Source organism: Crocodylus porosus, unplaced genomic scaffold (assembly GCF_001723895.1).
Source record: "Crocodylus porosus isolate Cpor-Errol unplaced genomic scaffold, CroPor_comp1, whole genome shotgun sequence".
Lineage (NCBI taxonomy): Eukaryota > Metazoa > Chordata > Crocodylia > Crocodylidae > Crocodylus > Crocodylus porosus.
Genome location: NW_017728906.1, coordinates 44402176 through 44425874, shown reverse-complemented (window position 1 = coordinate 44425874; position 23699 = coordinate 44402176). Strand labels below are relative to the sequence as shown.

Here is a 23699-nt window from a genome sequence, read left to right as displayed (position 1 = left end):
TGAGGAAGAGTGTGACGCAGCTGCCCACAGGGCTGAAGATGGCATTGCCATTGGGGGCAAAGCTCCCTTTCATCACCCATCACTTTGTCATTATCACTCTGTTTCTTTCCTGGAAGCTCATTAAACCCACCCCTTGCTTTCATCACTGCCATTTCCTTGAACCCCTCTAAACGCAACCCAACTGGTACGCCTGTAGAAATTTTCCGAGTCTCCTATAACTCAAAGGTATTTCCCACGCTCACCCTTTTTTCCACCCCACTCCATACACAGCATCACAGAACTGTATGACATGAGGATTGGAAGGTCACATCTAGTTCAGCCTCTTGCTCAAAGCAGGAGCAGCCTCAACAGTGTTGCCAACTCTCACAATTTTCTGTCATTCTTAAACTCTGCACTTTGGGAATGTGAAAAAAAGGAGCTCTTTATCTATGAATAGGAATATAGAGAAAATAAAGAGCAAAGTTCTGATGCCTGGCTTAATTAATGGAACATGAAGATGATGAAAAAACAGTGAATTAACATCAGTGAAGAGCGACTAGGAAGATGATAACAGTGCTGGGAATGCCAAAAATCATGAGAGTTGACAATACTACAAAACGACATTCCACCTGCCCAAAACCGACAACTTCCCTCCTACACCTCCCCCTCGTCCACTGCATAAGTAAACCTTCCTCCTCCACCCCACTGCCTCATCCAGCTCCTTCCTCCCTACCTGGTTCCCTCTTGCAAACAAACCCCACGCGCGCTTGTCGTGGCACCTTCCTTGCCTGAACCCCGCCCCCAACAAGACGTGTTGGAGACCTGGAAAAGCGCCCCCCACCATGCTCCCCACTCGGTTCCCCCAGGCCTCCCCCTTTAACGAGCAAGCGGCCGTTACGGCCCCTCCCTCACCCGGTAGGCGAACTTCATCCCGGCGCCAGGTCAGGTCCCGGCGCACGTGGAACGACACCAACACCCCCCCCCTCACATCAGCATCCACTTCCGGGTCATTTTCTGAAGGCGGCGGAAGTAAGCGGAGGTGGGGGAACCGTCGCTATTGCCCCCTAGGGTGTGGGAGGAGCAGGGGCAGCGGGGACTCGGAGTGCGCATGCACTCTGTCGCTACCGGAGGGGCGGGGCGGAGCGGAGCTGGCTCCCTCTGTTCCCCGCGCAGGCGCGTGTGGGGGATGGAAGGTGGGGTGGGGATAAAGCATTCAGTGCAACCATAAGAACCCCTTCGTACGTAATGTGTGTACACATTTTGCAGCCCCACAGGTCGGCTTTAGTTCTAGCTAAAACCGTTTGCTGGGGTGTGGCAATTTTAACCTGCATGTACACTGACTCAGGTGTGCAACTGACTAAGAGCAAAGTGTTGAATGCACCGTCAAGGTACTCTAGAAGGCCCCATTGTGTATTAGCAATCCAGGTAACTTGATTATAGTGACTACATGACTCACAAGAACAGTATCTTGTAACTATTTTTGCTTAGCTCGTAGTGGCTTTTTAAATCTTAAAATATACTCTAGCACAGTGGTGCCCAACCTGTTTGTCCAGCAGTCACTGCCAGTTCATCTACAGGCTGGATCCAAGCTGCTGATCCCAATCCAGCACCCAGAGGAGGTAGAGCAGGACCCCATCCAGCCATGCAGAGGGGAATGGGGTCCAGCCTGGCCCCAATTCAGCCACACAACGGAACAGGGTTTGGCCCAGTCCCCACCTGAGCTGAGGTGGGGTGGAGAAAAGAGAGGGTACATGGCTCTTCTCCAACCCACCACAGGGGGTTTAGGAATTTGGAAGCAGGGGAGGGCAGCAGTATTGCCACTGTTCCCCCACCACCAAAATTTCCCCAACTTATGGGGAATTCTGCAGGTCAGATGTCAGGCCCATAGGCTACACCCAACCTGCAGGCTGACAGTTGAGCACCTCTGCTTTAGCAAATTAGTGCACATTTGAATAAAGCTGTACTCAGTACAAAGCTTTGCACTGATCTTAAACTGCATAGTATATTTTTGGGCACCTAGAGAAATTAAAAGACTTCTTAATATGTTAAGTGGAGAAAAGTGTGTGCTGTTCTGATGCACCACACTACCTGCAACCTCATTTTCAAAAGCCTAGATCTACTCTTGAACACATTAAATAATTTTGTTACCTAAACCGCAAAGGCTACGTGAGAAATCACAGCAGCACAAACTGGTTTTCTTTTTAAAACATGTATATTTAGAATTATAATGCTTACATTTTCATTAAACAATCTTAATACAATTTGTGTTTAGTCTAACAATATATTACAGAACAATGTGAAAAATGATCTTTAATAATAAACCATGAAAAATGGAATTAATCATAATACCTGCAGTGTCAAAGTCACTAACTTGTCACCTTTTCCAGTCAAAGAATCCTAGCAGCCATCCATACTAAATGATGCTTTGGGTTTTATCCAGAATAAAATGAATTTCACAGAGAAAGGGCATTCCTTCACAGAAAGAAGCAGCAATAAAGATAAGGTTTTGTACTAGCAGATCTACTTACATTTTAACAACCTTGATCTAAGTCAAATAGTTAGCGTGATACACCATCTTAATTCATTCTCCAATTTCTTTTCCATTCTCATTCAGAGAGAATGGTTCTCTCTTTGCTTACACTCTCAGAACCTGATTTTTTTTTAAAAGAGAAACTTTCTGGAAATCCTTTCCTCATTATTTCTCTTTTATATCTTCATTGACAAATATTTAATAATGGGATAGTTTTCCTCTGTGGAGCATCTTGACAATAGGACATTATAGAACTGCAGGTAAAAAAGTCAATCTTATGTTAAGTGAACAATTTCCATATCAGAAGCAGGAAATAACCAAGGAGAGTTATAATTTTTCCAGTCACAGGTAAACCCGTGACATTCACAAAAATTACACCTTGGATTTTTCTTTACATTTGCTATATTTACATGTTTGACAAGTATCTATAAATATTTTAATTCTTTAAGTTACACATTTTAAATTTTGCTTCACAATTATTCTACATCCGCCAACTTTCCTAAACATAAAACCAACCTGTTTCCTCCATCTTATATGCAGAAGTCTTGCCTCTAAATAGTAATATCTAGGCTGTCATAGCAATGAGGAGTTAATTGTTTAAATGGAAGAAGAAAAACACAAACAAAATCACTCAAATGCTAATAAAAAAGCTCTCATCTGGGAACTCAAAAAACAAGTAGCTTACATTAATGTTCCAGGCCCTTGCTTCAGTAGACATCAGCGCAAATTAAGCTTGTTTAGTAGTTTAGGTGATATGATAACCTATGCTTTTCCCCCTCAGTAAGAAAAAACAAAACACACACAAACATCATTTGGAGGATTTATTCTCACACGTTGGTTGTGGTGACCCTTCTTCCATGAGTGTTAAAGAAATGATGGACTGTGGTTACCAAAAGGCTTCAAGTAGAAGTTTTGTGATGCTAAAGCAACTGCTACCTTCCAGTTTTAAAAGAAATTGAATGCATTTATTAAAATTTATATTATATGCAGTGTAGATCAATCACTTCTGGCAGATGTGGAAAAACCAATATGTATTTACTTCCTCCCTCTAAAAACAAAAAATAACAACATACTGATGATTACATTCTCCAAATCTGAGTGAATTCTAAAGCATAAAGAAAGAAGTGATGAACACACAAACTTACTGAAAGTTTGTACACGGAGAAAAACAAAAATACTTCAAGTGTCTGTAAATTCTGTTCTGTGCTCCCCCTTATTAAGAACCTATGGAAACAACTGCAGAGGTTTTTTGTTATTCCTTTAAGGCTCACATTGTAGAAGTTTCTGTCATTAAGAGGCCACATATCTGCTGGAATTATGCATCAGTTCACGCTGATTTTTTTTCTCCCCCCTCCAAAGACTTCACCAGTGAATTTCAGAGAAATACATTAGATATATATATATACAAAAATACATAGCTTTTGAGAGCTGGAAAAGGTTTAAAACACTACCCTTATTTACAAGCTGTGACTTTCACACCAATAAAAACACACATTTATTTTGTCCTTGATTTTTTGGTGCAACTTATACACAGACATTACATCAGTTAGTTTGGACTTTTTAAATAATCAACCATATGTACAATAAAATTTACAACTGAAAAATAATCAGTTGGTATGGTTATGACTGCAGTTTGCTGGACCAGAAGAGGTTCAATACTAGGACTTTAATCCTTCCCCATATGTAGACTGGAAATAGTCAAGTAATCTTTATTTTAAATTACATTATTTTTTCAGAAAACTCTAGAATCAAGGTGCAAAAGCATATGGCTCTGTACATACACAAAGCACGCACTAATTGGGGCTAGGGAGAAAACTATTTAAAGAGTCAAGCAAGTTAGTGTTTAGTAATACATTACATATCTGATCCAATACTAATAGTATTTCTAATTTTTTTAAATACCTGTTTGGAGGAAAAACCATGGTTGCATGAACACTTATTCCTAGCTTAACCACTTATGTGCCATGCCTCTGGTCATATCAAGGGTCATGTTTTGTTTTGTTTTTTAAAAAGAGTATGAGAAATTAATGGGCTGCTATGTGGTATCCTTCTCAAGGGTCTAAATGTAATTCATATGTCCCAAGGCACAAAAGAGATTAAGCAAGTCTTCAAGAGGAAAAAAAATATAAAATTTTTTAGTTGCTGTGGGATTCAGAACCATGCACGCCAATCAGACGTTGAAAGCTATCCTGGTCCAGAAAACCAAACAGTCGTGTGACTGGAAAGGCACACACTTGAGTCATTAACAGCCACATTGCAAGGCTTACTGTATATGTCAACCTGAAAAAATTTTTGAGAACAGAAATCTAACTACTTTAAAAAACAGCAAATCTGAAGGCTGCTCAAGTTACATAAATAAAGGACCAATTACAGCAAGCATCTTTATCAGCAGGATGTGATCAAAGGGGAAAAACAGAAAATCATTGTACACAAACATACTGAAGTAGCAATATAAACTAGTGGACACAAGCTTCACTGTACATTTAAATTGTCTGAGGCTTCCATGGCCAGTAAGTGCTGAGATGCCATAAGTCTGGTTAGGGTTAGAATGTTACAATGAAGAATAAGCAGGTCACAATCCTTTAAAGTGCATTCACAGCCAGTCTTCAATGGTTTTTGTTTTTGTAATTTGTTTATACTGATCTGTCATGTGACACTGACTTCCAGAACATGGTCATCCTTGCTTGGAATGACAAGTATTTGCATGCCAGTGCTGGAGTTGAAAACCTGACCAGATGAAAAGGATTGTAGACGGGGCATCGGCAGACCTTTGTGTTCCCCACTAGTTGTTGAATGTATGCTGCCTCTGCTCCTTATGCTGCTGCTGTCAGCTTGATCATCCACATTCTTGTCCACAGATAAGTTATCATTTTCAATCCAGCTATCTGTGGGTGGATTAAAAAAAAAAAAATAGATTTATTCTATATAAACAACATAATTTAGTTAAAGCATTACACCTTTTTTATCTCTATAGCTACCTGTAGTTGGGATGATTTCCCCACCATATCATTGCCCTTTATCATCCTCCTTGGTTATCCAAGTTGTGTGATTTTTATTTATTTTACATATAATTTTCCAACGCTACATTTTGGTAGTGCTCCCATCATTTCTCCCCCCTCCAATGAACGCCACCACTGCATTTTCGTTTCAGTAGTGGTGGTACTCACTGGGGAAAAAATAATGCAAGTGGCAGGGAACACAAGACTCTATGTGGCTGTGATTTTACATGTATACCTGATTAGAGCTTGTGTAAATGCCAATCTGCCTAGACCTTGTATACTTTACTGTTCCCACCATTGGGAGATTTTTTTTTTTTTAAAAAAAAAGGCTGAGGCAAACAAGAAAGTCAGTGATCTGTTTGCAATCTAACAGCATAGGATTTCATCTTTTGAGGACCGTAATTAATTTGCAAGCGAAGCTCATTTAATTCCATTATAGCCAAATCCTAAAACAATCAATTAAAATAATTCTGCTCAACTTGACCCGCCCCACAGGTTAAGCTAGTTTCAATTTAATATTTCAAAGCAAAATACAATATTTTTGTTAAAGCAGCATCTTGATTTATGTTGCAAAAAACTATAATTCAAAATTCAAAATAAAACTAACAAAAAGAGCATATTTAGAATAGAATTACAGTATTTTCTCATATGCAACCCAAACTTTCCCCCCGAAAGTCAGCCTCATAAAACTGGGCTGTGCATTTTAAGCAGGAAAGATGTTTTCTTCACTGGAAAAGCAGCAAGCCTAGAGACTCTGTGCCTGCCATGCAGCTGCTAAAATGACAGCCTCCCATGATAACCCTCTCATGGCCACAGCTGTTGGTTAAGCACTGTACTCTAAGCCAAGTGAGCTGTTGGTAGTATTTTGATGAGGATTGTGATGTTGAAACTACACTTTATTTACAAGAACTTTTATACAGAGAACTACTTACAGTAAAGAACTTGGTCTTACTGCTGCCTCTGCACTGGTCTGCAGCCTAACCAACTACTGCTTTCCAGTGTAAACCCCCATGCAACAGGAAAATGGGGAACACAGACTGCCATATCTACAAGTCACCAGTTTCTCTATGCCACACAGTTAAGACAACTTTACCAGCATCAAGTTGCATGGAGTGAGCAGAATGATGGGGGAGGTATTTATATAGTCGGACATCAGGAAATGGTAGGTATCCAGCAAAAAGTGGCATCACTTCCATGTGCACTTTGTGAGTTGCTCGGGCTGCTACAGGCATAGATATTACCCCAGAACTTTTCCCACAGACTGCCCAGTTACTGCTGTTGTCAACAACTGCAAAGGAGGGAGAAATTTGTCTTTGAAAAGAACACAGCTATGTTTATTTGTAAATATATGCATACACATTTTTATACCACAATAGTGCCCAGGAGTACAGGGCCTTTTTCTGCCCTGAGCAATGCAGAGTAAGAGACAGCTTCTCTGAAGTAACTGCAACTAAAACAGACAAGACAAAGGATGGGAGAAGAGATGGCCACAAACAGAGTGATGACATAAAGGTCAATTTTAATTCAATTTTCTCTTGTTCGGCATTTCTCCTCTCCTTTGCTTTTATTTACTAAAGGGTGGAGTAGGAGAAAAGCTAGAGATAGTAGTAGTAAAGCTGTAAGGTCGGAGATACAGCCCATTTGCAGAATATTCTGATAAACACCGGGGGAACATACTTGTGGCATTCATGTCCAAAGATACACTAAGGATATCTTCTACATCTTTAAAAAACAGGGCTCAAGAAAATATCTAACTAGTTTGAAAACTGAAACAATTTGTGCTCAATTTTAAAACAAAGATCAATGTAAAAATGAGACATTTGCAAACAACCAAGTTGGCAAATGTTTGAATATTCACTCATGTATACAATTCACAATTAAGATTACAGGAAAAATTGGCAGATAGCAATAAATTCTAAGATGGAAACAAAAGCTATGAGACTTGCATCATTCTGAAAAATTACAGGAGAAAAGTGAACATCCCTACCTTCATACATAAGTTTTGTTGTGCAGTATCCATCTGATTCTGTTAAGGCTTCATCTTTATCTACCTCTAAAAGGTCAGAAAGTCGGGTGATTGACACCTCCAAAGAGCAGAGTGAGCCTGTTTTACAATACTCTGCCCCCAACGGGGGGAAAATCTCAGCTTTCACATTATACAATGTCTGGCAGGAGGGAAAAAAGTAATGATCTGTAAATACTATATTTTTTTTAAACACAAAGCTAGCCAGCAGATTCAATGCAAGTCACAAATTCATATTTAATGGCCATACCCCACTACAATCAAACAGGTGGAAATTTGTTACAATGAGTGTAAAAAGTGTGCTTAAATTTCATTCTATAGAAAAACATTTTTAAAAACATGGTTTATTGTGACAATGATGCTGAATCCTTTCACCATGTTTCCTTTTTCCCCACCTGGAATCTCTTCTTTTCACTACTTTCTTGTCTTCCTATTCTAAGTCTGTTCCCCCTGGCTGCAACAAATTATTACTGCATTTTTTTAAATTTGTGTTTGCAAATATTTGACATTAGATATTCCTTGTTCATTGTAAGAACACACTGTTACAGGCACAAGGACTAAAAAGGCTTTTATCATACTAAATTTTTCATAGTAACACAAATTCTCTTTGGTAGGAATCCATTTAGCAATATGACTGTGGGCCATTAGCCAAAGCCTAGAAATATCCTCTTTGCACTAACTTTTGTTGAAATGCAGGTGGAGTCTCATCACAAGATTAACGTAAGTAATGATTACTTTTTATAGTACTACTTTTAAACTCCAAACAGTACATGAAATGAAAAAGGGTATTTCACTGTTTTTGCCATCAAGATCCTTTAACAAATGTGACCATATTTTGAGAGTTAATTCTAAAGTTACTTACTACAAAATTTAGGGACTCCAGAAAGTTTTCTAAAAATGTACTATTGTGTTCATTAGCCTACTCTCCTTAGCTAAAATGAATAAGTCAAGACATCAGTGAAGACTAGGTACACTGAATGTGGGTAGACTACACTTGCACCTAAAACTATGTTCCAAGCCAGTTTACCCAAGTAGGTAAAGAACACAACATAATATTCTGAGAGCAGACTGTGCCTACTTCACCATTTAAATCCAGGAAAAGTTCATACATAGAACTTGCCAGTTTATCCTCAATGAAAAAAGAGAGGCCCACGTCTCAAAATTTAGAATAAAGGTTAAAGAACTTAGGTCAATGCCTTGTAATTTAAATTACATCTGGTCAGTAAACTTGCTAAGTGATCAGGTGAACAATTAATATAAAAACTGTGAAGGGAAAAATAAAGTATTTAAAATGAGAGCCAAAGAACACTTAAACAGTTCATAAAAATAATGAAAAACCTCAGTAGCTACAAGAGAAATGCCCGGTTTTTAAATAGAAAGCCAGAAAACAATTTAAAATAGGCTTTTTAGTCAAGGTGGTGTCAAGCCAGTAGCTCAGTACCCTTCTTCAGTCCAAGAATAATAGTGGGAGTCAATATATAGGGCAGGAAGCAAAGTATGGACAATTAATTTTATTATTAATGGTAATGATATGGCCTCTTCTTTGTTTTTATGGTTTTTACCACCTTGACAGTCTTCCAGTGCGGTGACATGAATACAGTATCTGCTAGTGATTTATCACCAGAAGTATAGTTAACAGAGACCTCAGCTTCTCATTTATCCTAATATGTACTATATATAGATTTAAAAAAATGTACTTACAAAAAAATTTTCCACTTGGAATTCATAAATGAATGGCTTCAGGGAGAAAGACTGCTCTTCAGAGGTAACCGGACAAAAGCTAAACAAGAACTGGCACTGCAAAGATGGGGGAAGCTCTTTCATCCACTTCAATTCCCATACAAAGAATACTGACTGCTTGCTGTATATGAGCTGAAAGAAAATTATTCATCCATACCATAAGAACAAGTCTTCCTACTGGAAGTATTTTAAACTGCTGGCCTACTGAAGTCAAATTTTTACTGAAATCTTATTATATACTACTTCCAGAGTTTATGCTTCTTTAGAGTTTATAAAATACATTATATACACAATATAATATAAATCCACAGAACTAAATCTACCATCTAACAGTTTTAATTTCTTCTTATCCCTCAGATAAGTATGCTAGGGCTTAATCATGTTGGAATAAAAAGGAAAATAATTTCATGGTCAACATTAGCATTTCAGAAATGGTATCTTTTTAAGGAAAAATAAGCATAAGTAACCCGTTTATCAACAGTTAGGATTAAACATGTTTTTCAAGTGCAAGTTTGCACATCATTTTCCTGGATACCAAACAGCACTGTGTTCAAACCAAACAAAAGGAAGCTGAAACAAATTTCAGGCCTCTGCTTGGTGAATGTACCTTAATTTGTTTTTTTACACCTCAGCTGTTCTGGTTTTTGGTTATTCCTGAACAGACTCCTGTAAAAAACTCTGCTAAACTACATAGCGGCTTTGAAAGTGGTGCAAGAAGGGATTAGAAAAAAGCCCCAAACAAACCGAGTAAATCAACTGTAATTCTTGTTAAGACAATTTTGGGCCTGCAAAGGTAAATTTATTATAGTAAGCAGCCTACCTTCTAAGATACCCTTAATAGTTGACAGTTGTTCTGACACACTGTGCAATAATTACAACCTTCTGACTTTGTGGATCTGGGTGTGTCAGTCTCTGATTCCCTTACACAGTTCTTATTCCTGGGTGATAACAATTTTAGCAATGCAAGCACCAAATTTGAAAGAGTCCAAATGTACTGTGGAGTGCTCATCTTATTCCCCAGACTTAAGAATTAATAAACCACATTACCTGTTGAGATTCAGAATTCAGAGGTACCAGCTGTAGATCTGTGCAATTACCAGAATTTTTTAGATTGCTCTCCGAAAGCTCGAAGCAAAGCTCTGACATATTCTGTACACACACTTGTACATATTTCCTAAAAATAAGCAAATTAAAAATAAAATGAAAATTGTATACCAACTTTGGCTTTGACGTGAATTCCAATATTTAAACAATTTAATCAGTACTACCAAGTTTTTTTTCCCTAACTGCATACCTCAAGCAAGATTAGAAACAATGGCCAGTATATATTGCATTTCTTTCCTTGTCTACTCAGTAGCTGTAATCTACAAGTCTGCAAAAGCAGGGCTACAATACACTTAATTTTCTACACAGATTTGTTTTTACTGTCTCAACTGAAATAAGAGCAAAAGGTGGACCAGGTTAGCTTATGTCTGTGTGACTAAACTATACTACCGATCTGCATTTGTTCTATTGCTGATGGTGTGGGAGGGAAAAAGGCACAAACCTTCAGGTGGGTATTTTATAAAAGATGGCAAAAAAAAAAAACCCCACCATCTTACAAAACCACCATCAACTTACAAAATCAACCCCACACACACCTTGACGATGACACACAGAATATCAATGGAATATTAACTTCTACAATTTGCAGGGGGAAAGAGACCATAAATATTTTACAAGCACATTACCGTTTGCCAGCTGACAGTAAGGAATGTTTGGCATTAAAGGGTATACTGAATGTTAATGCAATAATGGTGGAGTAGATTGACCAAGGACAATCGATGGTTACCTGGAGAAACAGAAACAAAAGATCTCATTTGTGCTGTTCAACTGCAGATTTAAGTTTGCCATTTTCCAAACATCCAAAGACTTATTGGAAAACTTTGATCTTGATCAGTGAAATGAATGCATCCAAAAAAGAAAAAAACACCCTTTTATTTCAAACAAAAATCCAAAGAGAACTGGAGGTCTGAGGTGTATTGTTGCTGTTTTGGCATGAAAAGCAGACTTACAGCTTTGTTTCTCTCTAATTCCAACTCCTAAGCTAGTGTATCTGGGGAACCTATTACTTCACACGAGACTGAAGGCTGGCAAATATCAACAGCATCTTACTGCAGTAATTGGAAACTTTTTTCCAATATCAAAATAAATTATAATGGTAACATAACCAATAACCATACGCATGCTGTAATGGGTGACAGACTTGTATTATAAACTTGAAGCACAGAGGTTCAAGGCAAGTACTTTTCCTGAACTGATTGCCAATTTTTCCCAAACATATAAACAAACTGTATGCCAATTAAGTGAAACAATATTCTTTATACAAGTCCATAAGCTTCTTTATATAAGTCGATTCTTCATCACACCTACCATTTATGAAACCCAAAACAACCCCTGCCTTCTGCCACCCTGCTCTCCAAACACTACAATTTGTGAAGAAGCTCACCCATCCACAATTTATTTAACAGACTGTCATCCTTCACATGGCCATCATAGCATACTGTGCTGATTTTTAGTTACAAAAATAAAGTGAAAACATGAAACAGAACCATTCAATTAACTCTGTGCCATTTCAGGAAATGGTGTTAATGATTCAGCAAGGACACATTCTCTCTTAGCTAATAGGGAAGCAATATCCCAGTAGGGTGCAGGCATGCAGTGCAGACAGAGCGTCTATCTGATGAAATCAGGAGAAACTATAATTACTGGTGTTACTTATGACCAAATTCTTACTTGGCTTGTGGACACAATATCTGGATAGGACATAGTGTCCTGAACTGGCAAGTATTTTGGTGATGGAGAACCATTCATGTGTTCAGCACAGTGTACCTTTCGGTGCATACTTTTGATGATCTGTACATCTCTGCTTATTTACTATAGTTTGACTTGCATTTACACCCCTTAAGTTGCCAGATGCTTATACTGAAGGCAGGGTAGATATGCACCTTACAGACCAAGAGCATAAGCTTTCATGAACTCAAGCTCACTCAGTGGAAGCTTATGCTCTCGGTATATACCATGTTTACTCAACTCCAAGACAAAGTCTCCCCCCTCCATTCAACATGGGGAGGGGGAGGAACTCTTCATCTTGGATTAGAGTATAAAGAGTGGGGAGAAGAGGGGTGGGGGCAGGCAGCCCCTGCAGCTACAGCTCCAACCCTGACAGAGCCACTGCCCCCTACTGCCCTCCTGCCTCACTTCAAACTAACATTTGAATGTTAAGAGAGGTAGCAAAACTAGCTACCTCTCTTTGCTCATAGATGCTTACATTTTAATCTATATAAGACCTTGGTCATTCATTTACTTATTAATAAAAGAAACATGTCACCTTACTTTTTGGTCAACTGTTGCCATACAGTTGTCTGCTTTCTGCTTCTCTTTGCTTTTTCTGTGCAGGTCTTTATTTATCAGATTTTCTCTTTCCATTGCAACTACTGGAGCTGATGGCAAATACATAACTTCTAGTTCAAATTCAATCACGTGATATGCAGGAGCCATTGGCAGCGCAATGCTTGTGATCTTTTCAGAAGATTGGATCGTTAGTGTTGACTGCGAAACTCTCTCTACAACAGTGTGAGTAACGAGAGAAAAGTAGTTTTAGACTCAAATCTTTCCTCTGCTGTCTCCATTTTTATTCTCCAATTATTAAATTATAAAGCCATACACTGAACAATTAGAAATACCTTCTCAGATTTAACTGGAACCCTAAACTTAAAGGTATCTGTAGTATCTAAGAGCTATATCTGTGCAGATGATGCTTATAAGGCTACCCTGTAGAGCTCAACAGTGACTTCCCGTGATAAAGCCTGATCTCACACTATGGAGGACACAGACTGAAACCTGCCTTGGTACTCCAACTCCAGTGTTCAAGAAAACACTGATATTAGTCATAAGGGGTTATATAAAGATAACTCCTCACATAATAAAGAAATATTCCTCACATATAAAGTATGTCCACCTGTCAAATTTAGCATTCCCTAGTCACTGCTTGTCTCACACCACTTCTTACATCATTCTTTTCATTTCAGAAAAAACTTACATTACTAATAATATGAGGCTGTGTACAGACATTAGTAAGAATTAGTATTTTAGTAACATACTGCAATACAGCATTACACTCAATGAGACTATACACCTTACTTGTAATCTCTCCCCTATTTGGACTATTAAATCCATTTATGCTTATACATATAAGCTTCAGAAGCTTTGGAAGAAGACTGAGAAGACTACCAGAGCTTTGGGACAAGCTGGGATATCACCTACTTAAACAAAAAACTATGGCTACTGAAAAGCAAATATTTTCATTTTCTTGGGCACTAACATTATTTGTAGCATGTAACCATTCTTTTAAAGTGAAATAATAAATCTACATTTGTTACAGTACAGCCTGAGTATTGGTAATGCCTCACACAGGCAATGCAAAAAGTAAATCACAATTCACTTGGGAATCCCTCACTATTCCTCAGCTATGCCCAAGAACACTGGCCTCTACTCAGAGGGTGTGTTTACATGTGCCCCTGACTGCATTTGGTACTCCAGTCATTTAGTACTTGCTTTGCAGTCCCGACAGCAGTTATTTTTAGATGCTACGGCGACATAGCTTGTCACTACAGCAATGTAGCACTGGCACCACGGTTTCTGCCTGCTAATGTTTTTTACTACAGTGAGGCAGCATCTCATGTAGATGCTCCCAGAGAGCCAAGACAAATAACAGATGGAATAAGCTTTCAGTTCATCTTAAAGGAGAACAACTGCCTCAAGAACTCAACCACTCACAATGAAAGCTTAATTCACAGGTGATGGAGGCTTGAAAGAAAACTCAAAGTATGCCAAGTTAGAGCTAGATAGGATGAGGCAAACCCTGTAACATGAATGAACTACCATGTCTGATAAAAGATGATCTACTGAAAAGAAAGATCGTTGTACTTGCTACCAGACTTCCTTTGTTGTGCAGCCCCACATAGGAACACTACTAGAAGTCATCTGTTAAGCAAATTACATTTTCCAGTGATTAGCCAATGGTGTATAAAATAAGCCCTCTCAGAGTATATTTAGTCTTCACTATAGTGACAAAAAAAAAAACCACACCTGAAAAATCTAAAATGAACTGATCACATCTACAAGCTATTTCCAAAAACAGAGATGGCAGGGATGGACTGAGACTTCTTAGAAGCTTACGTGCACAGAATTACGAGTTGCAGTCTAAAGCATACCTAATTGATGATGGTCACTGAATATTATGGCAGTCCTGTTCTTAAGTTTCAGAAACCACTACGCTGATATGCACTGCTACACATAATATTTTAGAGGATTCCTGCATTTTCAGATTGGTTACAGATCATTAAATGCTGGCTTTGCTGCTCACCCCTGGTATTGGAATAGATCACTGCCTTGCTCTCTGGATGGTACAAAATAGGCATGGCATCAGCATTACTAAGTTGTAGAGTATCGCCATTCTTCATGGTATAATGGCCAGTAGTCACGGTGAATTTCACCTTCTGAGGAATACCAGCCAAAAGGCTGTCTAAATAAAATCAAAACAAACATTGTTAGTTTATCCCAGCCCTCTTATTAAAACGACTAAAGTTGTCTGTTAAAAGTTATCTGTAGATATCTACAAATAAAATATATTTTTTTACTTGGGCATGTTCATTTTGAAGTCATCCAAAAACATAAGGAGTCTCAGCCACTCAGTTTGGGGCAATTTGCTCTTTATCTGAGAACAAAGTCAGCCACTGCAGTGAGTCTGGCTCATGTAGACATATACCGAAGCATAAACTATCTAGTTTGTGTTCTACTAGTAGTAGAGCTGTCAGAACAATTTGGTGTAGCAGTGAGCCACCCAAAAATTTTCCCAACTTCTTGGACAGGCTAGATGGTGCACACTATGCTCTATCCTGCTACCAGTACCTGAGCTACCTAGTTTAAAGCTAGTTCCGACATGTCTACATTAACTGCAGTGACAATATCCCCAAAGTGTTTGCAATCAAGGAAGTTCAGTTGAGAATATGCTCTCAGAAACAGGCAAATTAAGCTTTTAAGATATTCCTCTGAGAAAGTTTTCCCACAATAATCCGAATAGGGGGGTGGCAGGGAGAGCTGTTGGAAGAAAGGGAAAACTAATGCCTTATAAAAGAGTAGAACCTAAGAACAGCCTCTTATACAAGAGAAGATAATTAAGCAGATAACTTCACAAACCCTTCTAGGGATTTCACCAGTAAAATCTCTCATACCTGGAAAGTTTTCAAACATTGTGATGGCAAGACCTGTATTAGATAATTATTACTCTCTCTAAATTCAATAGAAATATTCCATATTGATTTTAAGAACATTAGATCAGGACCTCTCTATTGACTTCTCTAAATGCCAAAAGATTAGCAGTGGCACAAAGCAATCAGTAAGAGAATCAGAGTCAATGATGCCCTTAGATCAATATTCAAGTCTCCTAATCAACAGCATCCAGTGATGCAGAATCATACTCCAGTTAATCATTTGAAACCACATAAATATTCCTCACAACTAATCCAGACTCTGAAATGAGCCAATACTTGCTGTCATTTAATTTCAAGAATGCAACTGATAATTTGAGGAACAGTCAGATATAAATTTCATTCTCACTATAAGTTTAAAAAAAGCGAGGGCCATAAAAGAGCAAGGTAACTCATTTTAGAGTAAATGAAAAATGAAGTACACATCATGCAGTGAGAAGGCAAAACTGACATCAACACAGTCCAAGCATTCCAAGTCTACCTACCTGTCAATGGCTCCACTTTTAATTGAGGCTCTTGAGAATACACATCATACTGCACGATTGGGTAAATATGAGGAAGGACAAACTGCACTTTTCCCACTGACATGCACAGCTGCCTGAGTGTGTACGTCCCAGGTTCTTTGGCCTTTGAAGAGAAAATATTTTTTAAAGTGGAGGTTTCTCAAAGCTAGCAATTATGACTTTACATTTCTAGAGTAAAACCTCTCTTTTCAATGAACTTATAACAGTTGGGGGGAAAAATTCTAAGCCCATTAAGTCCATCCTTGTAGAGATTAATAGAAATTAGATGTGAAAGAAAACATTTCGTGGATTCTTAAGAGATCCCTTTTTTTCTTTTTTTTCAAATAAATATCTATTGAAATGTTTTCAACAAAGGGCCCCACTTACTAAGGTGCAGCTGTAGGAACGTTACCCATTTGATTTGGGAACAAATGTACAGAAATATCAAGCTTTGTTGATTCAAATAGACAAAGAGTTATTTGAAGGACCTATCAGAGCAGTCACAGTCTACAGTGTTTTATGTATTTATATATATGTTTTAGATGCATTGAGATGTAAGTTATACCCATTATTATGGTTTTTACCAGACAGTGATAAGAGTGTTAGTTTCCCTGGCATGAATAAAAACCCACAAAGTCTGAGTTAGGCACAGCCTTTAATCAAGGTATGCACACACTGGTTTCTCTCACTTTTCCCCTTCCTTCATAGAGGCACCCATGCCTGAGTAATACATTTATCTCAAAGTATCCCAATTCTTCAACAAAATGTGGGATACTTTATATTTATAATTGGCAGGGCCCAGATGGGAGGAGATGGGACAGGATGGGATGGGACACTATAAAAAAAGAAAGCTGTACATTAGTACATATGCTTTCAGATGATATCTGTTCAATTCTTGATGTGGTCTGTCTTAGCAGCCTTTTTGAAACATCTGGGAACGGGAAGGTTGTTTCCCTTTCTGCCTCCTCTTTCCCTCACCACTCTTCCTGTGAGGAGGCTTCTTACTTAATAGCACAGAGAGTGTATAGATATTTGTTAGTATTATTCTGCTCTTATGGCAGAATTGAACTTTTGGGAAAAGTGGAAAGAAAACCTTAAAAAGCTGAAATGATCCACCTATTTATCCCTCAAAAAAAGAACTAGAGCACTTGAACACCCAAATGGTGTCATGCTAACAGGAAAAAAAAAATGTTAGCCTCTCGGAGATCTACAGTATTTTGAACACGGCTTTTCCAAATTACTTTGTATAATGTTTAAGAAAATTTGGCAAAGATATATTATCTGTTCCATATCACACTATATCAGTTGTGAAAGCAACAAATACACAGTTGTATCTGTAACTCAAAGCACTAAAATACACAGTCACAGTGAACATGTCACAGACAGTGAAAATTCAACTTTTCATCTAGAACTCAGCGGTACTGTTACTTGCTTTACATTACCAATCCCAAAGCCTTATCAGTTTATTAACTTATTTGGGTTGTAAATATGCATTAATGCTTTTGCCTATTATCTACTAAGGTAATGATAGATTTCATATAATTTAAATCACAACCAATTTTTAGCAGCCAAAGCAGAAATAATCTCCATAACACTTGGACAAGTACAAGTACATTTAAGGAGGTTCATTCTGTAAGCTGGCTAAAGGAATCACTGCAAAGTTGGCTTGATATGTTAACGGCCAGCTAAAGATTCTCCCCTGGGCTAATTCCCTCTACATCCCATATGAAGGTAGACATTTCCTGTCCTTCGTTAGTGCAACTGAATGCTGTATCTACAAACATAAGAGAACTATTTCTGTAATCCTTTCTTATTTCTTTCACCGCTTACATAACCTAGCAAAAGAGATGTCAACATCTCAAAATACTGTGTTATTTTAAAGTCCAATATAGCCAACGTATTTTAAGGAAGCTACGACTCTGCTATCTAAGTAATGTGACATTGCTGAGGAAGTTCTAGAAACTGAAATTCTCTCAAGAGAAAGTAGTGTTTGCTTTGTGCAACTCTAAAGGAAGCTGGGATTTCTTCATGCTAATGGATCATAATTTCCTTTTAATGTTCCCTTACTAGGGGGAGAGACTGCAAAATTAAAGAGAAAATAGGCTGTCCTTCCTACAAAAATGACCATAAGAAATGTATGCCTGTACTGTGAAGATCTATCTAAACAATTTCAAATCGTAAATTATATGTTCATTTATATTACATCTTGAAGCAATCTCCTGAACTGTAGAAGCAGCCTTACTGACAATGCCAAAGAGATCATGTACATTAAGCCCCTAAAAGCCTTCTCCTCATCAGATTCTTTAGCCTTGGATCCAATTTTATATTTACATTCAGTTATATTTGCAGCGGTCAGTCTTCTAAAACCCCATTCTGTAGTCTCCATCCACATGACCCATATTCTGTGGGAACAGTCTTCTGCTCCCTCCTAGGAGGTATTAAAAAAACAAAACAACCCCTAATGATTAGGTCCACAGGCAGTGCAAGGATCACACAGATGCCAAGGGTCAGGTAAAGCCCCTGCTGTACCAACATGAACTCCCATCTTCAGTAGGTTGAGCTCTACCCATACAAGCTGGCACAGTGGCAGCCTACTCCACAGTGAGCATCTATAATGCTTCCTACTGCAGGAACGTAAAAAAGAAAGGCAGAGAGCAGAATAAGCTTGCATTTACTAACAGGCTTCACAGAAAATGTCACAGTTTGAGATAGAGACAGACAATAAGAAAAAAGGGCAATAGAAATGTGAAAGATTTAAAATCACAAGAGAAGTGGAAGAAATGAAATATGCACCGAGAACACTGGAAGAAATTTCATGACTAGCATTGCTAACCTTCTGGTTCTTAGGCATCACCCACATACCTAAACTTGATGCTCCTTCTCAGGCATCTCTATATAAAACTTTGCAAAGTTAAGTACCAACAAGTTAGGAAATGCCAAAACTAAAGTGTGGGGTTTATAAATACAAAAATCAGTTTTTCTTCACAATACCCTTTCCCCCTTCACTTTGCATCTTTTCCTTGTACTTTCTTGCCTCATTCTTTGTTCACTGCATACCATCCAGATGCTGTGCTGAATATAGCTCTCTCTTTTTAGCACTGTTCTTCCTATAGCAGCACCCCTCAGTTCGGAAATTACCCTAACCAACATTAACAAGGACACCTCTCTAAGCAGGTATGGAGCACTTGGAGGGTTTTTGTTTGTACTGAAGCACACAAGGGCCATGTCCACATGGGCAGGGCTATGCACACAAAGAGCAGCAGCATAAATTTGTGCCACCACTTTGTACCCCAGTATAGCCTGCTCCCCTGTCTCAAGGCACCCTGCGCCCCAGCCAGCTGGTCTGTGGCTGGCTGGGCCACAGGGTGCCTCAGTGCAGGGGCTCCACAGTGAAGCCCATGCTGAGGCACACAGAGACGGAGAAGCAGCCAGCCCAGGGCTGCCTACTTCCCCTCTTGAGGCACCCCATAACCCAGCCAGCCAGGCAGCAGCTGGCTAGGGCACAGTAACACGGCACGGGGGCTCCACAGTACAGGGAGATGGGATCTCTGCATTTGTCCCAGTGCTTGCCACTTCGGTGGGGGTTGCACTGCTTTTTTTCCCCCCCAGGGCTTTTTTTTTTTTTTGCTACCAGAAAATCCCAGTAGCAAACTTTGGCTTTGTGTTGCAAGTTAGCGGTGCATTGATTAACGTGCAACTTGTGCGGTTTGTGGTGCTGCAAAGAGGTTTGCCTCCATGTCTGGATCCAGCCAAGGTGATTAAAGCTAAAGATTTGCAGAAGTCCATGCACTGAGTGCCCAAAACGGAGAAGCCTATTTTTCAGAATACCTAGCATTTTGTATAAGTATTTTAAAATGTTTAAAACACTGTGCAGTTACTTCTGAGGGGATGTGGATTGGGAGAAGTGTGTCTAAGTTACCGCACCCACTTTATGACAGATTTTTAGACGAATGGGTAGCACTTTCAGTCCTCATATGGTTATCCCATGGGTCCATAGTGCCTTACTGCTAGAAGGCATGTTTCCACTACAAAGGCACTAGAACCACAATTCTACCTGCAGTTATGAGTGCTTCGAATGTCTGAAAGTCAGGCCCAATTAGTCAAGCAGGACACCCAAAAATAAAGCACACGGGAATAAACAACCTTATGTAATAATTGTGCTGTAAACAACTTCCCACCATCAAAACCACAAGGACATAAAACAGTGGCAGGGCCAGAAATACAACCCCATTCTCCTAGGCAGGCACCCATTTGTCTTAACAGCATTATTTCTCTTCTTGCAGGTCCCTGCTTAATTCACTACACACCATGCATCCTCTGCAGTGAAAAAGCCAGGGTCCTGTGAGAAAAAAAAAAAAGAAGAGGTATGCAATACAGGCAACCCCCGCTTAACGCTCCTAATTGGTTCCGGAAAAACTGAGCATTAAGCGGAACCGTGTTAAGCGAAAATCATTTCCCCATTGGGATTAATGTAAATAAAAATAATTGGTGACTACTGCTTCTTACTATCGCCGCTGCCTCTCCTCACCCTTCCGCCTGCCTGCTGGCTGCACCATGTGCCAGCCCACGGCCCGCATTCCTGCCAGCTCTGGCACCACAGGGACCCTTCACTCACTGCTTCTCCCTGCCGCTTCTCCGGCCCCATGTGCTAGCCCACGGCCCACACTCCTGCTGGCTCTGGCACTCTGGCAGGGGCCCCACACTCATGCCTGCCCCCCACCCCCACTTGCTGCTTCTTGCTGCCCCACTTCTCCCCATGCCCCCTGCCCCGGGCTCCTGCTGGAGCCCACCCACTCACTGTCACTCACCATTTCTTGCCACCACTGCTGCTTCACTGAGCGCTATAGCAAAACTGACTCAGCACTGAGTGAAATTAGGTATTAATTTTAAATGAGCACTATAGCGAAATAGTGCTAAGTGAAACCACGCTAAGCGGGGGCTGCCTGTAATGTCATTAAAGGCTACTGTAATGATCAAAGTTGCAAAGACAATTTCAGTTCTGGCATTTTTCAGTGGCAAATGCTTAACTTTGCAAAGGCATTTATTTATTTTTAGTCTGTTATGCAATAGGTTTGCTATAGCTACTAAAAATCAACAAAATCTCATCAAGCTCTGGAATGAAGCAACCAATAACAAATATTTATTTGCTCCAGTTAAGTCTAGCAGATGCTACAGAGAAGATTACCCGCAGGAGGATTACATTACAAAAGATGTCCCCTTCTTCCGAATCTTTCCAGGAAAGCTAACTATGAAACCAGACCACCTTACTTTTAAGGATTATGCTTGACAATGAACATTGCAGTTGGGAGAGAGATGCAATATTCGCCTGAATACTAGCTGCTGGTTTTATTTTTATGGAAGCAATAACCAGATGAACAACATGAATTTGATGGGCTTTTAGCTCCTATGTGCACTCCTTCAAGTTACCCATTTTTGGCAATTATCTTCTCTTCAGTCTAGAAAAACAGGAATGAAGGCTGGAAGATGATGTTGAGCTGCATCAGTAAAGCTGCAGCAGAGATGCAATACTGATACTACTTGTCCAGTACTATGCCTTTTTCTAGACAGTACTTTTATTTCTTCTTTCATGAGTGTTATATTCACTCAACTGTAAAAACATACCTGAGTTCTGAATGTTATTCTATTGATCCCTGGTTCCAGTATTAAGTTGCTACATTTTAACATGTGAGCCCCATCCTCCAGGGTCACTCCTGAGGACATTTCCAGAGATGAGCTGCTCTCTTGCCTTCTTAGTAGCATGTGCACATTTTTGCAGATGATTCCCGTTGTGTTCAAAGAGTTATCCGAGGGGCTCCTTTCATACATTTCATATAATTCCAATGCTGGTAAGTTATTTCTTGATAAAGGAAAGCCTACAACCTCATTTGAGAAGCTGATAATACCATTGGACGTTTTGTGCTTGGTGAGCCATTCAGCCGTTTTCCGGTAGCTATTTTTCTCAATGCTGAAGTGAACGTTGATAGCAATCTGATCCACTTGGACTGGGATGGGCATTTGGCTCAACAAAGTCAGCTCAACAGATAATGTTCCGCCCACATGGACCACAGCATTTGGCGGGTCAAAATGTAGAGTTTTCAACTGTGCAAAGGAATGCATAGACAATATAACCTTTTCACCTGGAAATACAGAAAAACAGGTATTTTATTCTACTCTGCCACTGACGATGTTCCATTTACTTTTTTTAATTTAGAAATTTTAAAAATGCCCCCATGCCAAAACTGATACAAATGCTTATAATTTCCCTCCACTAAGTGGGACAAGATCTATTGGGATCTTTTCCCCCCTGGGGAAAAGGGGGAACTGTACGTGGAGCTGCAGCCAGTGGGATGAAAAGGCAGACACGCAAATCAAGCAAAAAAAATGGGGAAAAGGGGAGTTCTTAAATTACCAACAGCCTCCAGTCAGCCAATACTTCAATATTGACAACGCTGCCATTAAATATAATCATGATGTGGGTTGTAGCAAAAAGACTGTCCCATCTACACTGCAAGGTTGCCACAGATACCATTCCCAGAACTGTTCCCACTGCAAATCAGTTACAAGATACGACAGGGCAGATATAGCTACAGCACAGTATGAGGGAAGCACTGCAGCCAGACACCTCAACCACCCTTGAAATCTTTTCTGGATCCCAAGGAAGAAATGGAACAAGATTCTCTGGTGAGCCAAAGTAAATTAATAATACTTGATTACTGTGGTAAGAAATGCTGTAATGTTAGTCCAGAAGCTACATATGGAGCAAGAAATAAGCTATGATCAGAAAGACCCTTTCTTTTGAGGGGTAGAAGGCAAAAGACACATACTGGAGCTGAAGTTTTATTGTCAAGTATTTAAAACCAGTCTCACCTTGGCCCTCTGTCTGTTGATTGGCAAAATTTAGTATTTCTTGGCAGAAATGTTTACGTTCATCTTCTGTTAAGTGATTATCAGCAGCTAAAAGGCTACTTGTTTGAAGATAGCTGACACGTCAAGTTAAAGAAATGTGAGGATACAGCAGTATATTTAACAAATATTTTAGTGGAAAGAGATCTGCAATTGCTTTTCTAAACTCTAGAGCTGTTTCACTATTAACCAAAAGTCCTGCTATAAATAAAAACAGTAAAAGGTTTACTATCACTGAAGCTTATTACAGAAACATCTTTTCATTTGACTGAAGATCATTTAATAAGCGTTCTTTTCATTATCCTTCAGATTATATTTAATCTGCATTTTGCTATATAAAAAAAAAAGCCAGCCTGTCATATAAAAACCTATTACTGAGTAGGAAATAAATCTTTTTAAACCAACCACAGGAAAAAAAAAACCTGAATGACCAAAATAGTGATGCATTACATTGCCCACTATTTAAAATAAAGCCCTAGCATTTTATTAGAATCTAATTTATTGGTATGCACTACACATTTGGTGCACAGAACTCCAGCCTGCACAGATCTGGTTACCATAACTAGATTATATATGTCTGTATCTATATACAACTAGTTACAAATATAGATACATTTCTCCCCCGCTTCAATGGATATAAAACTTTCTCCACTGTTTACCAAGACTGCATTATTACTGGTTAAGAAGCATTTTCATAAAAGTATGCTTTGA

General features: G+C 39.1%; 2 protein-coding genes across 3 annotated transcripts in view; both read right to left on the bottom strand.

The window, feature by feature from the left end:
- Nucleotides 1-986, bottom strand: part of PWP2 (PWP2 periodic tryptophan protein homolog (yeast)) — a 28755-nt gene extending 27769 nt beyond the window's left edge. Inside the window, exon 1 of the mRNA XM_019529028.1 lies at nucleotides 892-986. Within this exon, the coding sequence (XP_019384573.1) occupies nucleotides 892-909 (18 nt within the window). The 5' untranslated portion in view covers nucleotides 910-986. The remainder of the gene's footprint in view (nucleotides 1-891) is intronic.
- Nucleotides 987-2172: 1186 nt separating this feature from the next.
- Nucleotides 2173-23699, bottom strand: part of TRAPPC10 (trafficking protein particle complex 10) — an 81030-nt gene continuing 59503 nt past the window's right edge. For both annotated transcript variants that reach the window (XM_019529026.1, XM_019529027.1), the window contains 11 exons: nucleotides 22953-23065; nucleotides 21708-22222; nucleotides 16068-16209; nucleotides 14679-14837; nucleotides 12647-12876; nucleotides 11002-11102; nucleotides 10319-10445; nucleotides 9233-9403; nucleotides 7496-7673; nucleotides 6602-6796; nucleotides 2173-5394 (listed from right to left, as the gene is read on the bottom strand). In XM_019529026.1, coding sequence (XP_019384571.1) covers nucleotides 5156-5394; nucleotides 6602-6796; nucleotides 7496-7673; nucleotides 9233-9403; nucleotides 10319-10445; nucleotides 11002-11102; nucleotides 12647-12876; nucleotides 14679-14837; nucleotides 16068-16209; nucleotides 21708-22222; nucleotides 22953-23065 — 2170 coding nt within the window. In that variant the 3' untranslated portion in view covers nucleotides 2173-5155. The remainder of the gene's footprint in view (nucleotides 5395-6601; nucleotides 6797-7495; nucleotides 7674-9232; nucleotides 9404-10318; nucleotides 10446-11001; nucleotides 11103-12646; nucleotides 12877-14678; nucleotides 14838-16067; nucleotides 16210-21707; nucleotides 22223-22952; nucleotides 23066-23699) is intronic.